General features: G+C 51.3%; 7 protein-coding genes across 7 annotated transcripts; 4 read left to right on the top strand and 3 right to left on the bottom strand.

Moving 5' to 3' along the window:
• Positions 1-64: 64 nt before the first annotated feature.
• On the bottom strand, positions 65-2,219 carry V8C40DRAFT_257877 (HAD domain phosphoesterase family swiss army knife RNA repair protein). Its single transcript, XM_083218594.1, has 3 exons — positions 1,803-2,219; positions 1,697-1,744; positions 65-1,625 (listed from the first exon to the last, which is right to left on the bottom strand). Exons 1-3 carry the CDS (start codon positions 1,897-1,899, stop codon positions 181-183), a joined length of 1,590 nt encoding a protein of 529 aa, XP_083067759.1. The 5' UTR covers positions 1,900-2,219; the 3' UTR covers positions 65-180.
• Positions 2,220-2,246: 27 nt separating this feature from the next.
• Positions 2,247-3,352, top strand: V8C40DRAFT_257870 (DUF167 domain-containing protein). Its single transcript, XM_083218593.1, has one exon. The coding sequence runs from the start codon at positions 2,828-2,830 to the stop codon at positions 3,191-3,193; it is 366 nt and encodes a 121-aa protein (XP_083067758.1). The 5' UTR covers positions 2,247-2,827; the 3' UTR covers positions 3,194-3,352.
• Positions 3,353-4,336, top strand: V8C40DRAFT_257868 (acyl-CoA N-acyltransferase). Its single transcript, XM_083218592.1, has one exon. The coding sequence runs from the start codon at positions 3,458-3,460 to the stop codon at positions 4,250-4,252; it is 795 nt and encodes a 264-aa protein (XP_083067757.1). The 5' UTR covers positions 3,353-3,457; the 3' UTR covers positions 4,253-4,336.
• A 601-nt stretch (positions 4,337-4,937) lies between these two features.
• On the bottom strand, positions 4,938-5,233 carry V8C40DRAFT_257866 (uncharacterized protein; the record flags this gene model as incomplete). Its single annotated transcript, XM_083218591.1, has 1 exon — positions 4,938-5,233. Exon 1 carries the CDS (start codon positions 5,190-5,192, stop codon positions 4,941-4,943), a length of 252 nt encoding a protein of 83 aa, XP_083067756.1. The 5' UTR covers positions 5,193-5,233.
• A 2,648-nt stretch (positions 5,234-7,881) lies between these two features.
• On the top strand, positions 7,882-10,458 carry V8C40DRAFT_126743 (HSF-type DNA-binding-domain-containing protein). Its single transcript, XM_083211014.1, has 5 exons — positions 7,882-8,094; positions 8,163-8,303; positions 8,386-9,255; positions 9,362-9,560; positions 9,623-10,458. Exons 1-5 carry the CDS (start codon positions 8,023-8,025, stop codon positions 10,027-10,029), a joined length of 1,689 nt encoding a protein of 562 aa, XP_083067755.1. The 5' UTR covers positions 7,882-8,022; the 3' UTR covers positions 10,030-10,458.
• Positions 10,459-12,616: 2,158 nt separating this feature from the next.
• V8C40DRAFT_257852 (DNA primase subunit PRI1) lies at positions 12,617-14,693 on the top strand. The gene is made up of 4 exons (XM_083218590.1): positions 12,617-13,063; positions 13,133-13,318; positions 13,377-13,823; positions 13,894-14,693. Exons 1-4 carry the CDS (start codon positions 12,762-12,764, stop codon positions 14,519-14,521), a joined length of 1,563 nt encoding a protein of 520 aa, XP_083067754.1. The 5' UTR covers positions 12,617-12,761; the 3' UTR covers positions 14,522-14,693.
• V8C40DRAFT_257850 (tRNA (guanine(9)-N(1))-methyltransferase) lies at positions 14,605-16,172 on the bottom strand. The gene has a single exon (XM_083218589.1). It carries the CDS (start codon positions 15,822-15,824, stop codon positions 14,658-14,660), a length of 1,167 nt encoding a protein of 388 aa, XP_083067753.1. The 5' UTR covers positions 15,825-16,172; the 3' UTR covers positions 14,605-14,657.
• Positions 16,173-16,223: the final 51 nt, after the last annotated feature.

Raw genomic sequence — 16,223 nt, 5'->3', positions numbered from 1 at the left:
CAAAAACACCACCCTACCAAAAAAAAAAAAAAAAACCAAACACCCACCCCACGGGGGGGGGGGGGGGAGTTGTGATGCCTTGCTGTGACCATTCTTCTCCTCCAGCTCGTCCAGTCTTCAGAACGCTAGCTATGTTCATATCCATATTAGATATCAATATAAGCAGCAGCCATCCTACTTCTAATAGTAACTCTGTAGATCTGAACCGTTGGATGGCTGTCCGCCCATTGGTCGACCCCGGCCAAAAGAGCCCGGGGGAGCATCATTGGACTGACCCTTGGGATCAACGTCATCAAGAGATCGGTAGCCATGGCCACCGCGTCCGCGTCCGCCTCGTCCGCCCCTGGAGGCACGATGGCTTCGGCCAGGGTTTCCGCCCTTATTGCGACCCCTACCAGAATGAAAGCCTCTGGACTCATTTCGGCCGGCATACTGAACCGACCGGGCCGCCCATTCTTCATCTGCATTGTGCTTGCGCTTGTGGGACTTGTTGGCGAAGAGACTCTGGTATTCGTCTTCCTTGGGGTCCTCTGCCTCAATGCGGAGAATCACCTTTTCGCCAACAGTCGTCTCAAACGAAAAGCGCTCTTCGACCGGCACAGGCTGCCAAGCAGTAATCTTCTCAGCATCCATAGGGCGAGCGCCTTTTCTAAGGGCAAGCACGACAAGCGGTATGGGGTTATCGGTGTGAAACTTTGCAGTGTGAGGCACAGGGCGGACACACGCAGCCCAGATGGAGTTGTCGAAACAGGCTGTGCCGGTGACTTCCCACAGCATCTTGCTGCCCATGCCACCAACCTTTTCAAGTATGCTTGTGGGACATGGCCTAGGGCAGATGAGGATATTGTTCGCGTGGAACTTGAGGTCGTTGTTTGATACACTAGCAGGGATCTTCGCGAGCTTCAGAAGCTTCTTAATGTCATCGCCGCCTATCATATAGCTAGTGAAGAAGACTGTCTTCTTGATCATGAGCTTGCTCTTGGAGGAGGGCTCTTTAGTCAAGGTAGTGTTGTGTTGATTAATCATGTGCTGGACTTCGGCGACTTCAACGACGGGGTCAAGAAGGGTTGAAGAGTCGACCACCTGGACAACGTCGGCTGTGATTGGGCCTCGCGTGGGCGCTTCGGTCTGACGCCTGTTGTATTCGGCGAAGAAGTCTCGGAATCCCTTTGTATGCCTCGGGCGGTCTTCGTACACTTTGATCTCGGTCGCCTGCTGGTACGTCTCCATGAGGGCCTCGAAAAACAGCTGCTTGAAGTGCATTGTATTCTGAAAGCTCTGGTTTGCAGGGCTGACTCTCGGTTTCAAGCTGACCATGTCGAACTCGAGTCCTTTGCTTGTCACCATCCTTTTAATCAACTCGCCAAAGCCATGCTCAGAGCGGCCCGTCAACAGCACGCAGAGAGCATCTGGCTGCTTCGTGCTTAGTTTGACAAGATCAGCCACCTTTTCGTTCCACCAGCCCTCCCAGGCTCGTTCTTCTTCCTTCTCGGCACCTTCGCCAGTGGCTGCAAGTATGCGGTTGTCATGCCACCACCCGCCATTGGCAAATGCTTCTTGGGTCGCGAGCAATCCTATCGTCGGTCCAGTCCACAGAGTCGGGTTTGGCATGGGGGTTCGGAATACTGAGGGTGTCTCTAGGTCAGTCTTTGATACGAAGTTTAGCTGGTGATGAGAGACCAAGGGGCATACGTACGTGTGTTGTCGAAATCGTAGACATGAAGAACTCGGACCTTGTCAACAGCTGGGATGATCAATTAGCCTCGGAAACACGCAGGAAGGGCACATGCAGCATGACGAACCTGGGAGCTGCTTCGTCAAGATGGACCATCGGCCGAGTGCGGTGACTGTGAACTGCGAGCTCTTGGCGCCATGGTATGCGCTGTACGCTGATGCCATGGCGCTCGATAGAGAGGAGGAGAGACGGCGAAGACGAGCGGTGACGGTAATGCTGCGGGATTGGAGATTGTGGTGCGTCTGTTGCTGTTGGCGGCCTGAAGTCGTGATGCAGGCGCTGGGCCGAAGTTTTTGGGCCGAGCAGATGTCGAGGGTCAGGTTGGAATTTCTTGGCTGTATATAGCTGGAGGCGGCTGTAGGTCTTGCACAGCGCCTGGCCCTTCTGAAGGGGACCTGCTTTAGTGGGCTGTGCACTGGAGGTCAGCAGCAATACGCAATACGGCAGTGGCTGCTCCTCTCCCGTCATACTGAGGTGCCCTTACCCTGCATTCATCTCATTTCTGCCAATTCATGATCGTCTGGGGAGCGATTGGAGCAGCGATTGAGACTTTTGAGTTTTGCTGCTGCGAGCTGTGTCTGATGTGAGATTATCTCATCAACTCTGCTGTTTTTAGCTGGCGAAGCCAATTGTAAGCTGATCGAATGAAACTTACCGCCGAGGAATGATGAGGGTGGCGATTGGGTTGGCGCTCTCACCCGCTTTGTGCTTTGTTTCGATCTATGAAAACGGCAGAGTCGGGGCTTGACTTTGCCGTTAAGAGCGAGTGCATGTGATCTCATCACATCGATGCAAGTTCTAGCCCTGATTCTTATTTTGCTAACTCAGCACCCCGCGATTCCGAGGAAGTTCAATATCGTAGCAGAATGCGGAGGAAGAGCTACAGCTTAAGCTCAGAGTACCCACCACGTACCTAGATGCCCATTTTCTTTGAGAAGTACAATGAGGGCATGTATCAACTCCTACACACAATAAGTGTGCCTTGACTTTCTGCTACTGCAGCTATATTCTTCGAGGACTTATCTAGTACCATCACAGGCTGAAATAGCCACGAGCTCCCGAGGTCCTTTCAGGCTTATTTTTATACTTTCTATGGCATCTCCGGCCAGCGCAGCCGTGCGCTTCCTGGCTGGTTCCAAGAAGGCGCCCCAGGGCATCTTGCAATTGCGACTGCATGTTAAGCCTGGAGCGAGTAAGAATAGAGAAGGCATTCAGGCGGTCACTGACGACGTGATTGAGCTTTGCGTCGCGGCTCAGGCTAAAGATGGCGAAGCCAATCAGGCGGTGATTGAGGTTCTCAGCGAGGCGTTGGACATCCCCAAGTCGAAGCTGGTTCTGGCTCAAGGCGCGAGGTCGAGAGATAAGACGGTGGTTGTGCAGGATATCAAGGGCGATGGAACTACGTACGCCAATACAATTCTCGAGCTGCTTCATAAGGCTAGCTCCGAGGCCTCATGATGGTCGATAGCGCGATTTTATCTATGGCGAGAGGTTCGTCGTTGGATAAAGTCCACATGGCTCTATTCCTTCATCTTCGCCGGTGACTCAACGCCGTGCGCCCACCCCGCCATTTATCAATCTTCGAAGTTGGCTGCTTCGCACATGCACCAACATGCACTCCAGCACGCATCAATGGCATTGTTATTTAATGAGCGCTGGAGCCAAATGCTTTGCGACATAGGAACATGTTGTAGAATAAGCGTCAGTTAAACGAATATCATCATGTCTGAGCCGACCTTTACCATTCAAGCTCTCCAGCTGCAAGATGTGCCCGAGGCGGCTCAGCTCAGCAGCGATGCCTTCTTGACGGATCGCCAAACCCAGATGAAAGCTCTGGGCCGAAACCCGTTCGATATGAAGAAATACCACACGGAGAGCCTTCCAGAAATGCTGAAATCACCCCGATGCGTGATATTAAAGGCCGTTGACAAGGAAACGGGGGAATTTGCCGGCTTCTGCAATTGGGGACTCATCGGATTTCCGCCCGAAGAGATGCCCGTAGTGGAGGGCAGGATCCAACCACCTGAGAGACCGGCCGCAGCTCAGGCAGAGCAGCCAGAAAATGAAAATGACAAGGAAAAGGAAAAAGATAAGGATGAGTCGTCAGCGGTAGAACCGAAGCCCAGTCCCGATGCAGACCCAGAAGATCCCATCGAGCGACTCCAGGCACTTACAGGCGCCGACTTGGATGCATGGCAGAAGGAAGTGATGCCCAAAGGCACCAAGTGTCTCGTGGTGATCGGGCTTTCTGTCTCACCCAAATTCCAGCGACGAGGCATCGGGTCGGCGCTGCTTCGCTGGGGAACCAAGATATGCGACGAAGCAGGCGTCTTTGCCTGGGTTCACTCGTCGGAGCCGGCGTGGAAGATTTACGAAAAGGCAGGATTCCAGGTGATCCGCACGCTCGACGTGGATCTGGACGAGTACGCTCCGTGTCCCCCTCCGGACGAGGGCCCGGATGCCAAATGGGGTCATTATGTCTTTCGATATATGAAGTATTTTGGCTCCAAAGACTGAGGACGGTTATCGGATGGACGTTGCATGTAGCATTCCAAGGCATCTAAATATACCATCCATCTCTTGTCCGTGTCTCACCATGCTCCATTTATAGAACATGTGCTTTGCATATGAGCATCTATAGATGTTTATCTGAGATTAAACGGCAAATCCACATAAGCTTGCCAAGATTTGAGCATTGCTGGATACAGTATTGATCGGCATTGTGCGGGGAGAGGGATTCGGTAAAGAAGAGACCGAGCAAGTCAGATTCCGACCAGGTCTCACCTGATTGTGAATGGAAAAAGGAGAGGCTTGATGAATCTCTGCAAGTATACCATGCCCTGTTCAAGGGGAGCGCCAAGGGTTTCTTTTTTCTTCTTCTTTTCTTTTAATAATAGTACTCAATGCGAGTAATCGTTACGCACCGAGTATCAAATATGAGAATCATCGGAGCTGGTTCCGGCCTGCTAGCTCCTCGGTTTGAATATTTCATCCATGTTATGCTTCAGATTGAACATGGATTGAAGCTTTTTAGGTTGAGACCTGGGCCGCGCTCCTATAACCCTGCATCGATGTCTTGCTCTATTTACGGCAGCGCGGCGTGCGTGCCTACGGACCGTGTTTGCTCCGCTGGTCTCAGAGTTGATTTATTTTTAGAAGCCCTCAAGAGAATATACATTTCAAGACAGTTTTATCTAAAAGTGCATTACAGCACGGCATATACAGCTGGTGCTACAAGTGCGTGGTGTTGCAATAACAATTGAAGACCGCCTGCAAAGTACTCGTACAAAGTAGAAAGTGGCAATCTTGCGGAAGGCCGGTCCGCTGAGCCTAACTGGAACGGAATCAATCCAATACGACCTTGACGGGAGCTGACCCGAGGACCTGAGCAAGTAGCGGCACAGATGGCCTGCCACAGGCATGTACCTGTACAAACTTGACGCACACTCGTCCACATCTTCAACCGCCCGTATCTTTGCAGATGATGGACATCTTGGCCAATCTGTGTCTTAGCTGGCTCTGCTAAGCACTCCAACTTGTACCGAAGCGACGGAGTCCAATTACAAGCGTACGGGGATCGCCGACAGCGGATCCTGTGTCCAGAACTTGCAGCGCATCATGCACGCAACAAAAGCCGGCGATTTGATGCTGGAGAGGCACCATCCAGGCGCGTGCTGCAAGGGAGATTGATGTGATGATCTCGACCGATTAGAACAAAAAACAGGGCATGTTGCCATTACTCTTGCTAATGTGCTAACAAGCGAGCATCGCGGACGTTCCATTCGTCGCCGGCTAGGAGCAAAAACCGCTGGGTGTGCGAGCCGATCGAGGTGTAGTCGCCGTGCCGGGCTTCTTTTCAGCCCCGCAAAGCGCCCATCGTGAGAAGTGCCCAATTGGCATGCATCACGGCTAGAAAAGGGTTGAATATTCATGTTCTTGCTTGAAGCGGTAGGCGCCCAAAAAAAAAAGGAAGCTCCCCCCTTGTACATGCATACAGGCGCTTTTGCCCCCCCCCACCAGATAGTAATAAATGACACTCCCTTTCATCACCTGCTTCCCTGCATGATTTGTTCAGGTGGCTGTTTATGGGGGCAGAGCTGATAAGTGCACACATACACGATCCAGAAGACGGAGTACAAGTATGGGCATCGTGAGATTGGACGGCACACACGTGTATCCCGTCCCAGGCGCGGCTTGTCTTGTGAATGGCTACCTCGTACCTCCTTTTGTCTGCCTTGCCAGCTAAGGTGCTCACTAGCACTGCTCATTTTATATCACGGGCAGACATCGAGATGGACTGATAATGCTCTGGAGACACCACTGCGCTTGTTCAGGTATAGGGGTTGAGTTATAAATTGAGGCTAAAAAGCTTGCCAGCTTTTAGCAAGGAACTAGCTCTACCACTAAGATGGAAGTGAAGAGCTAACAGAGACTCCATGCTTGCGCAAAATACTTCCGCCAGCCTGATTCAGATGTCGCCAGTCCGTGGTATTGCTGAGCACCCCGGCGTGGTGGAGGCTGCATAAGGTCAATCCAATCCAAGCAAGCATCAAGCGCGTGCAGAGAGCACGAGTACATGCCTGTGTACGAGTATTCAACTTACGAAGACTTACATGGCGGGGAAGGGGCTCGTATATGTACAGAGTGGTATTATAAGCAAACGTTGGTCTGGTATGTTGGGATTGGATGCTTGCCACTTTGACACCATCTCGACAGGTACAAGTGCAGGTGCAGGTACATGTGGCTGACACTGCGCTAAGTCAATAAACAACGTCGAGAACAGACCAGGCGAGAAAAAAAAAAAGAAAAAAAGAAAAACTACATGGACTCTAGTCTATCATCTGCCGGGCCTTGGCGCAGCAAAAGAAAGAGACAGGCACGGGGGCTGGCTGAAAAGTGGCCATTTAAATTGGCAAGAAAAACGCTATTGCTCCCTGTACTCCGTAATAGCCTCGAATGCTGAGATGCTCCGTGTGAGGGACAATGCGCCACACGGCCCTAGCGCCTGGAGATGCCTCAAGAAACCAAGAAACGAGGCTTGCATGTACCGTGCACTAGGGACCGCCACACGGATCTGGCTAAATAGAACACGGAACACACGATGGCTCCCGGGCTTTGGATTTGAGACCCCCTTCTTTTTTTTCTCTCTCTACTATTATCCCCCCTGTGGGTACACGTTGATTTTTTTTTTCTGGAATGATTCCTCTGGTATTAGTGAAAAGGAAAGACGGGGTCGTACTAGGTGTCTTGTTGCGTGTGGTTCCTGTGTTCTTGTTGGTTCTTTTCATTTCCTTGCTTGTATTAGATGCATGATTCCCATGTTCTCTCTACCTCCCCTAGCCGCATGAGGGATTGACTGCATGTGCCTGCCTGCCCGCCCGTACATGTCGAGTCAACTAAGTATCAATACCTGCACAGCACCTGCACGAGCCTTACAGTAGCAGCCAGCAATCCAATCGCTATAACTGGCACCGCTCCAGCACACTTGCAGCGCTGTTGCCCTCTGAACCACCCACCTGATCTTCCTTGTTAGCCTAGGCCCCCGGCCCACCCTCCATCTCGGGCCATCCATTCGCCCATTCAACGGAGCTGGGCTAAACCGTCCAACCTCGATCCAGCCAGCCTCGACCAGCCAGGCTTCGAGGTCAATTGCTTCGCTCCCCAGAAGAGTCGAATCTCGCTCGCCGACTTGCGACGTCATTTGCCAGCTCGACGTTTGACGGTGCAGAACATTGGCTCCGTCCTTCTGCCAGCCCGGCGCACCGCTTCCGTGTCCGGGGCGCTTTTTACGTCCTTCTGCCGTCGCTCCGGTCCGCCAGCCAGCCAAAAAGGCCAAGCCCAAAAGGCCCCCAGGTTCAACCATCAACGCTCGTCCGACCCGACGGGAGAAAGAGAAAGATTGAGAGAGCAGAACGGGAAAGGGAAAGGGACTTTTGACGCAGAATCCGAGCGAGCTCTGGCCCGCCTCTGCGACTGCAGCTTTGTCGATTCTTGGCTCTTCGCTGAGCCTCAATTGGAGGCGCGTCGCTTCCTCGCATATTACCTCTTTTGATCCCGCTCAGGACCACCGACTCGGCCCAGAATGTCCGGGACAGAGGCTGCCACCGCCCCAGGCGGCGGGGGAAACAATGCCAGTGAATTTGTGAGTTAGGGCTCTTCTGCTTTGCCTTGCCGTATAACTACATGAGTGCTAATCGGATTGATGATGTCAAGGTCCGCAAGCTGTTTCGGTAATTGCTCGCCAACAAACCACATCTCTCTCCGCACCCGACTGACGTTGCCATAGCATGCTCGAAGACCCGTCACACCAAGATGTAGCTCGATGGGGAAAGGATGGCGATTCATTTGTCGTTGTCGAGGTGGGAATTCATCTGGATGCCGCTTGATATCTGCGTGCGCTCTTATTGACTTTTTCTTCATAAAACAGGGCGAAAAGTTTACGAGATCCATCCTACCGAAGCATTTCAAGCACAGCAACATGTCTAGTTTTATCCGACAGCTCAACAAATACGACTTTCACAAGGTCAAGCCATCCAGCGATGGCGACTCAGCCTCCCCGAATGGCAATGTAAGTCCCTTGGCCGATGGAATACCCCCAAGTTACACTACGTTGGGGGGCGCATGACTAAGAATTGGGACTCGATGTGCAGATCTTGGAGTTCAAACATCCCTACTTCCGCGTCGACAGCAAAGACGATCTGGATAACATCCGCCGAAAAGCGCCGGCTACGAGAAAACCTCAGGTCGCAGAGGACTTCACCACGAGCCAGCATGTCAGCGTCATATCTGAGCAGCTGACGGCTACGCAGCAGCAGGTGCAGCAGCTCCAAGAGCTGTTTGCCGACGTTTCGCAAACCAACAGGCTCCTCGTCAACGAGGTTCTCACCCTGCAAAAGATGCTCAATGCACAGAAGCAGGCGCAGTACGAGATGCTCAACTACCTCTCTCCTTACAACCACAACCGGAATAATGGGATGATGAGCCACTCGCTGAACTCGAATGGCAACATGCCGACGGGGGATGGAGATGAAGCTGTGCCGGAGCTCAGAAGAGCGCGAGAGCTGCTTTCCAGCGTCGCGCCCGACGCCGTAGCCGATCGTGAGCTTGAGCGTCTGCATGACATTTACGAATCCCCCGCAGACTCGGCAACCATGGTGACCCCCGTATCGATGCCGATGATGCATGACCCTATGAATGACATTAGCCGGTACCCCGTTTATCCTGTAGGACAGACTGTTGGCATTGATCCTTTCCACTCGGATCACATCAACAAGATTCCGTATGCTATCCCCAACGAGGGCAGTGCCGGCCCCATGGACCAACACCAGCAGCACCAGCAACAGCACACGCCGCAGCCCGGGTCATCCAATCAGATGAACAACGTGCCTGGCTCGGCGGAGAAGCCTGTGTCGTTGTGGGGACCAAAGAAGCCTGTTGTATTCCTGGTGGAAGACGATCCCACATGTGCCAAGATTGGCATCAAGTTTCTCAAATCCATGGGCTGCGACGTTGAACATGCCGTAAGTGAATTGTATCCCCCCCCAGACTGGAAACAATAAGAGGACACTGCGCAGCGCACGGTCCCGCGTTACACGTCGGTGATGTTTAGCGGCTAACAAGTTGCAGAATAATGGCGCGGAAGCATACAACAGGATCAGTACCGTTGGGCGTGACCATTTCGACCTGATCTTCATGGACATCATCATGCCCCGGTTGGATGGTGTATCAGCAACCATGTATATCCGCCAACACTGCCCAGCCACGCCTATTATTGCCATGACGTCTAACATTCGTCCGGACGAGGTGAATGGGTATTTCGAGCATGGTAAGTTTTGAAGGAACTGGACAGCAATCCGATTGTTGGACGCCAAGCTGACTCTCGCACAGGCATGAATGGCGTGTTGGCCAAGCCATTCACAAAGGAAGGCATGCTGAAATCTGTCAAGCAAAACCTGCAACATTTGTTGAAGAACCCACCCACCCAGTCGGACAACGGGCACGGGTCTGCGTTCATCATGAACGTTCCGTATCTGAACACGACGGGCAACCCCATCAAATTCGAGTCGCCAACTCCACCTGCAGGTGCCAGCGGCTCGAACTGGTCATCCGGCCACATGTCCCAGAACGGGGTCGACCAGGGCTTTGGGCTCATGGACGGAAGCAGCCAGTATAACATGTCGCAAAGTAGAGGCGCGTACTCGACGATGGATGCTTCCTCTGGCCGTATATCTGATCATGATAGCCCACCAGAGAAGCGGCAGCGTCTGAATAACTCGCAACGAAATTATGCTTAACGCCAAGGCTGATGATTAATTCTGTGCATCACGATGCTCTGTTGGATGGACCATTTTGTCTTTTCTTGTCTCCTCAACCCCCTACCGCTTTCCGCTTTTACCCTTCACCCTTCCCCCCTCTTGTCGACTCATTGCATGGAGACACTTTGTTATCGGCGTTGTAACTTGTTTTAAACCCAAGGAGGAGCCTTTTGCTTCTTTTTTTTTTTTTTCGTCCTCAGAGATGGATTCTACCTGTTGTCCTGGGATTTCTGGTTGGGATGATGATTTTGCGTACTGGTTGGATATTTTTGTCGGGGCATTCTGTGGCAATGTTTCCCAAAGGAGAAGGAAACGCTATATTTTGTTCTCTTTTTTTTTTTTGAAATGACGAAAATCGGAGTTGTGATGATGTATGCTTTGACTAGGTCATGGGTTTATGAGGAGAATGGGCTGGACAAGGCCGCCTTTTTCTGTGATGAAGCCGTGCTGGTGCTGAAAGGCCCAGAGCACTAGGGAGCCTGGATTTGGTAACTATTTCATGACAGAGAGTGGTTAATCATACGATCTATTTGCACGAGGAAACAACTTGACAAACTCACCATTTTGTAAATAGAGTGACCGCTTTTGGATGTGTAAGAAAGGAAGTCGAAGTGTGTGAGTCAAAGTGAGATGTTGCTTCGTCCTGACTAAATGCCTCCTAGGCACGGAATTACGGGGTCCGGATCCAAGAAGTCGGTATGACAGCTAGATGGGAGGCCGTTCGCGGCATTAACACTTTATATTTTTTTTCTTCATCCCCCCTGCGAGCGGAGGAAAGAAATGGGCCGAGGCGAGATCCGATTGCGCATCTCCAGCACGACGTCACATTACCTTACCTACCTTATGCATAGGTAGACGAAGGCCGGGGGGATGGGCATGTTAGCGGAGCACCAACTCCGGGCCACCACTATACACGGAACAAGGGAACGTACGACGTCACCGGGAGGAAACGACAAAGAAAGAGAAGAAAAATAATGCCAAGCGTTGCAGGAAGGAAGAAAAAATCACACCTTGGGATGCCTGCAGCCGTTAGATCCGACGGCACTTGGGGGGGGGGGGGAAGGGAGGTTCCATAGTGGTCTGGACCGGGGGAATAGATGGAGACGGGGGATTTCTTGGGAAGCGGGAAGCGGGGGATGACGGCGACATGGGATAACGGGAGATTTTTGGCGATGAATAGAAGTGTAAGCGTAAGGGATTTGTAAAGGCTTATATGTGTGTTTTTCTTTTGTATGGAGTATTGGGGGGGAAGGAAGAAGAAGATCAATGCCTATCAATTCATGCGAAGAGGCGGAGGTGAGCCACTTATACCGAGAGACTGGGGGCAATGAATGTCAGCCGGGATTGAATTTGTTTGCTACACATCAATGCCTTGGCCTTGCCAGGCACGCACTAGGTAATCAGTCTATCCGGGTGCCTATTATTACTACCTTGGGGTTATCATGTGGCGAAAAAAAGCAAGGTTAGAGTGTTTCCCTCGCGTAAGCTTAGGAGCGAGTTGTTTATGAGGCAATCAATTTTGGATATTGTGCCTTGATGCCGGCAGCCTTTTTGCTTATTTGATGCTACTTCGCTTGGGAGGAAGATCGATGCGGCGAGTGGGCGGGCGGCGTTTTTGTGATACAGGGGGAGGACGTTTTGGATGCTGTAGCACTTACACGAGAGCGATACGAGGGGTTGTTTGTTTTACGTTGATGTTTTGTTTTGCTTTTCCTGTTTTTCTGTTTGACAACAAGGGCGCATGAGAGGAGGGAGTGAGTTATGATTGCAAACACGGCAAGCCAATAGTGCTTGCGCCCATTATCCTAAAGCTCTGACAAAACTCTGGCTGATGAAGGAATGGTAAGAAAAGAAAGATGACAAGATGACTGCTTTTCGCCCTTCTGGTTTTGGAACTTTCGAGACCCCTTGGTTTTGGGGACGCATTGAAGCTGAGTGGAAGATCTTTGCCGGATGGGGTAATTTGGGTGTTCTGATTCGGAGACGATCCGGAGGGTTGGCTCAAACTCTATTCTGTTCATGTGCGGGAAAAGAAGCCGGAGCTCTTAGAAAGAGCAGTTTGCATGTAGGGATTGAGAGTTCATACATGTCAGTTGAGTGTGTGTTCTTGGGTCTGGAGCTGAAGGATAGTTTGGTGATTAATCATTGAAGTTCTATGCCCGGTCAATTAATAGCCCTGGAGCTGCTAGGGGAGCTTTGAGGGAGCTTTAGAGATTACAGATAACCAGTTCCTTGAGTCTCCTACAGTCACTGCTTTCTTCTAGTATTTGCCATTATAGCTATATCCCTCAATAATCTGATATTGCCATTACATATATCTTTCAATTTGAGAGACAAGACGGTGGATATCAAATTTGGGGTGCTGAATAGCCATTGACTTCCAACTCTTAGACGGGCGGCTTCAGAACGTGCGTGCCTCTAAAAGGGCCCTATAAGCTGCCCAGGACACTAGCACCTCACTTTACACATACCGTCTCCAACACAGTGGATTCACGTTATTCACACCATGCACTTTAGCTACCCAGTCAGTTTCAATTTACGCGTCTAGACGCGTTTTCCCCAATCAATCCAATTGAGCATCTCCCCGCGCAACGGTTTTGGGCCTTGTTCGTCAGATCAAGTATTCCGAACTGATTTTCCGTCGTAGGATCAAGCCGGCAGCCAATCAGCTCAGATCCAATTGTCTTTTCTTACACAAAAAAAGAGAAGCAATGCCACACTCGCTCTCTCCTGATTCAAGCAACGCTGCTGTCAAGGACGAACAACCAGACGGCGAACCAGCAATTCCCACCAACGTTGCTCCAGCAGATACAGCCGCAGCAATGTCAGACGACGACGTCGATATTGATATGAACGAGGCAGAGGCACCGCCCGCAGGCCAAGCAGAGGAAGCAAAAAAGGAGGTCAAGTTGGACGAATTATTCGCAGATGACGACTCCGACGACGAGTTCCCGAGCTCAGCGCCCGTTAAGCGTGAAGGCGTCAGCTCACCCGCACGGGCAGCTTCACCATCGTATGTGCTCGCAGTTGATGGATCAGCTTGTTTGGAGAAGTAGCAGCCAACTGACTACTAAATGCGTAGAAATATCCCGGCTTCGGATCCAGAGGTCATGCGCAGTTTTTACCAGCGACTCTTCCCCTGGCGACAGCTTTTCCAGTGGTTGAATCATAGCCCAATGCCCACGAATGACTTTGGCAATCGCGAGTTTGCCTTTACTCTGCAAAACGACGCATATCTGCGGTACCAGTCTTTTGCAACTGCAGATCTGTAAGCCTATATCGACCGAATCACATAACGGGACTAGCTGTGCTCACAATGTGTCTAGACTACGGAAAGATGTCCTCCGCCTCATGCCCTCCCGTTTCGAAATCGGCCCCGTCTATTCAACAAACCCTCGAGATCGAAAGACTCTGCGCAACTCGTCTGCCTTTAAACCCTTGTCAAAGGAGCTCTGCTTTGATATCGATTTGACCGATTACGACGACATCCGAACATGCTGTGACAAGGCTACCATCTGCAACAAGTGCTGGCAATTCATGACCATGGCCATCAAGGTTGTTGATGTGGCTCTAAGAGACGACTTTGGCTTCAACCACATCATGTGGGTGTACTCTGGACGAAGAGGTGCCCACGCTTGGGTGTGCGACAAGAAGGCTAGGTCGATGGATGACCAGAAGCGCAGGGCCATAGCAAACTACCTGGAAGTAATCAAGGGTGGCTCACAGAGTGGTAAAAAGGTCAATGTCAAGAGGCCGCTGCACCCACATCTCAGGTGAGTAACGAGTTTGTGCTTTTGGTAGATATAAAACGAATGGCAACAATGGTGCTAATATGCTCTTTAGCCGGAGTCTCGACATTCTCAAGACACACTTCCAAGAAGATGTACTGGCTGAGCAGGATCCTTGGGCGACAGATGAACAATCTCAGAAGCTATTGCAACTCCTCCCCGACCGAACCCTAAACGATTCACTACGCCGCAAATGGGAAGCCGCTCCAGGACGATCATCAATTTCAAAATGGGCTGACATTGATGCCGTGGCCAAGACTGGTGCAAGCAAGCACTTGGATGCCAAGGCATTACTAGAAGCCAAGCAGGATATTGTACTGGAATATACCTATCCTCGCCTCGATATCGAAGTCAGCAAGAAACTGAACCATTTGCTCAAAAGCCCCTTTGTTGTGCATCCAGGCACAGGGCGGGTTTGTGTGCCCATTGATACCAAAGCTCTAGAGGACTTTGATCCTCTTGGTGTGCCTACTGTACAAAGCTTGCTTGCGGAAATTGATTCTTGGAAAGGTGGAGAGGACGGTGAAGAAGATGACAAGTCCAAGGCTACTATTGCCGACTGGGAAAAGACTAGCCTCAAACCATATGTTGAGCAGTTCAGATCATTTGTGTCGGCTCTCATCAAGGATGAAGGAATTGCAAAAGTAAAGAGAGAGCGCGAGGATGATTCAATGGATTTTTAGATATCATAATGAGATGAAGCATCAATGGATTGTCACTAGGTTGCATATAGCGGTGGGATATATAATTTTGTGCCTCAGGTTTTGGGTATGAATTTCGGATTGGTATTGGTCAAGGAGCTATATACAGCGATTATGTCTATGATGATGTCTCTTTTACTTGTTCAGAGTGGCCTTCGTCTGCAGCATCAGTCGATGCCTCGGCTGCTGAAGCATCTTGTGCTTTGGTTTCTGATGCCTCCGCCTCCTCGTCTTCAATCCCGTCTTCTCCCTCTTCCTCCTCGCCCCCCTCTTCAGCCTCTTCACCATCACCAACATCCTCACTTCTTAACCTTCCACCCTTTCTCTTTGGAATCACGCTCAAAAATGCCTGGCCCCAGTCGCCGCACTCCAACCACTTGAGCATAATCTCAACAACGTGGTTCGTCGCCAGGACTTGCCGACTCTGCATCACCATGAACTGGCCAATCGGCAGTCTTGCCGTTCGAATACCCAACTCCCGCGCGCGTCTATAGCAAAGACCCTTTTCACGGTTCTTGTCGACCAGTCCACCCACGACATAACATGTGTTTGGCTCCAAGCGCTCGAGTGTGTAAGGGGAATCAGATGACAAGTACACAATGTCCTTGTTTACCTCATCCAGAGGCGGCTCCGGACTATCAATAGGAAAAGGATCGGTTTCATCACGAGTCCATGTCGAAGGCTCGTCGAGACTGCGCTGTAGCGACTCAATCATTTCACCTCCGCTGCCGTCGGAGGCGTTCATGCGCTCACGAACCTTTGCCGCGCAGCTGGTGAAGTCGCCGTCGTGGAACCAAACGCCCTTCCAGTTCTTGTGCACACCACCGAGCACCTCGTGGAAGCGCTTTGCAATCCCCTTGTTAAAGCCCGCGACCCAGAGATGCGAGCGGTACCTCGCCTGCCTGTTGTCGGAGTATGCCCTCGTCACCTGGCTGGACAGCGAGACGCGCTCCTTGTCCATCATGTACTCCTCAAAGTCGCAGTCGATGATGATGCCCACGGGGGTCAAGGTGGAAGGCGTCTTCTTCTTCTGCAGCTCCAGAGGGTCGACGCCCTGGGCGATGAGGGCGGCGCGCTCGGAGCGGACCCGGGATTTGCGCTCGTGGCGCTTTTCCTTGCGGCGCTTGCGGCGGTCGTCTTTGCCGGCTTCCCATTCTTCTTGCCTGCGGAGGCGCTTGAGGGCGTTTTTGGACATGGGAGCTTGTTCTTGTGTTGTGTCTGTTGGTTCTGAGGGAGGTTGTGCTGAGGCTGAGGCTGAGGCCTCGGTGGTCTCGATTGAACTCATTTCTGCGATGGTGTATGTGTTGTATAGATTGAGTGATAGATTTGGTATGAGTAAATGAGACAATGAATATCCAATCTTTGACTAGAGGGTCAATTGGAGTTGGGTTGACTCTGAAAATGAACTGCTTGTCGTGTAGATGAGATCACATCTGCTGGTGACTCTTCATGTGAAGGTGAGTCGCACAGGAGCAGTACCAGCTAGTTTTGAGGATTATGTGACTCTAGAAGGCTTCTTAGTTGTATGAAGCTATTGATATTCACAATTTGATCACTTCAATGCCGCTAGAATGCCCTTGTTCGCCAATATCATGGAATTTTCACAAGCCTTACACTCTCTTTTTTCTATGGAGCAATCTTTTGCACCCCAAATCTCTTGGTGGGCTGGTGGGGCCGAAACAAG

The sequence above is a fragment of the Trichoderma camerunense genome, assembly GCF_050948025.1.
Source record: "Trichoderma camerunense strain CBS 138272 chromosome Unknown V8C40scaffold_26, whole genome shotgun sequence".
NCBI lineage: Eukaryota > Fungi > Ascomycota > Sordariomycetes > Hypocreales > Hypocreaceae > Trichoderma > Trichoderma camerunense.
The sequence above is the reverse complement of the archived record's forward strand: the minus strand, read 5'-3'. Positions and strand labels throughout refer to the sequence as shown.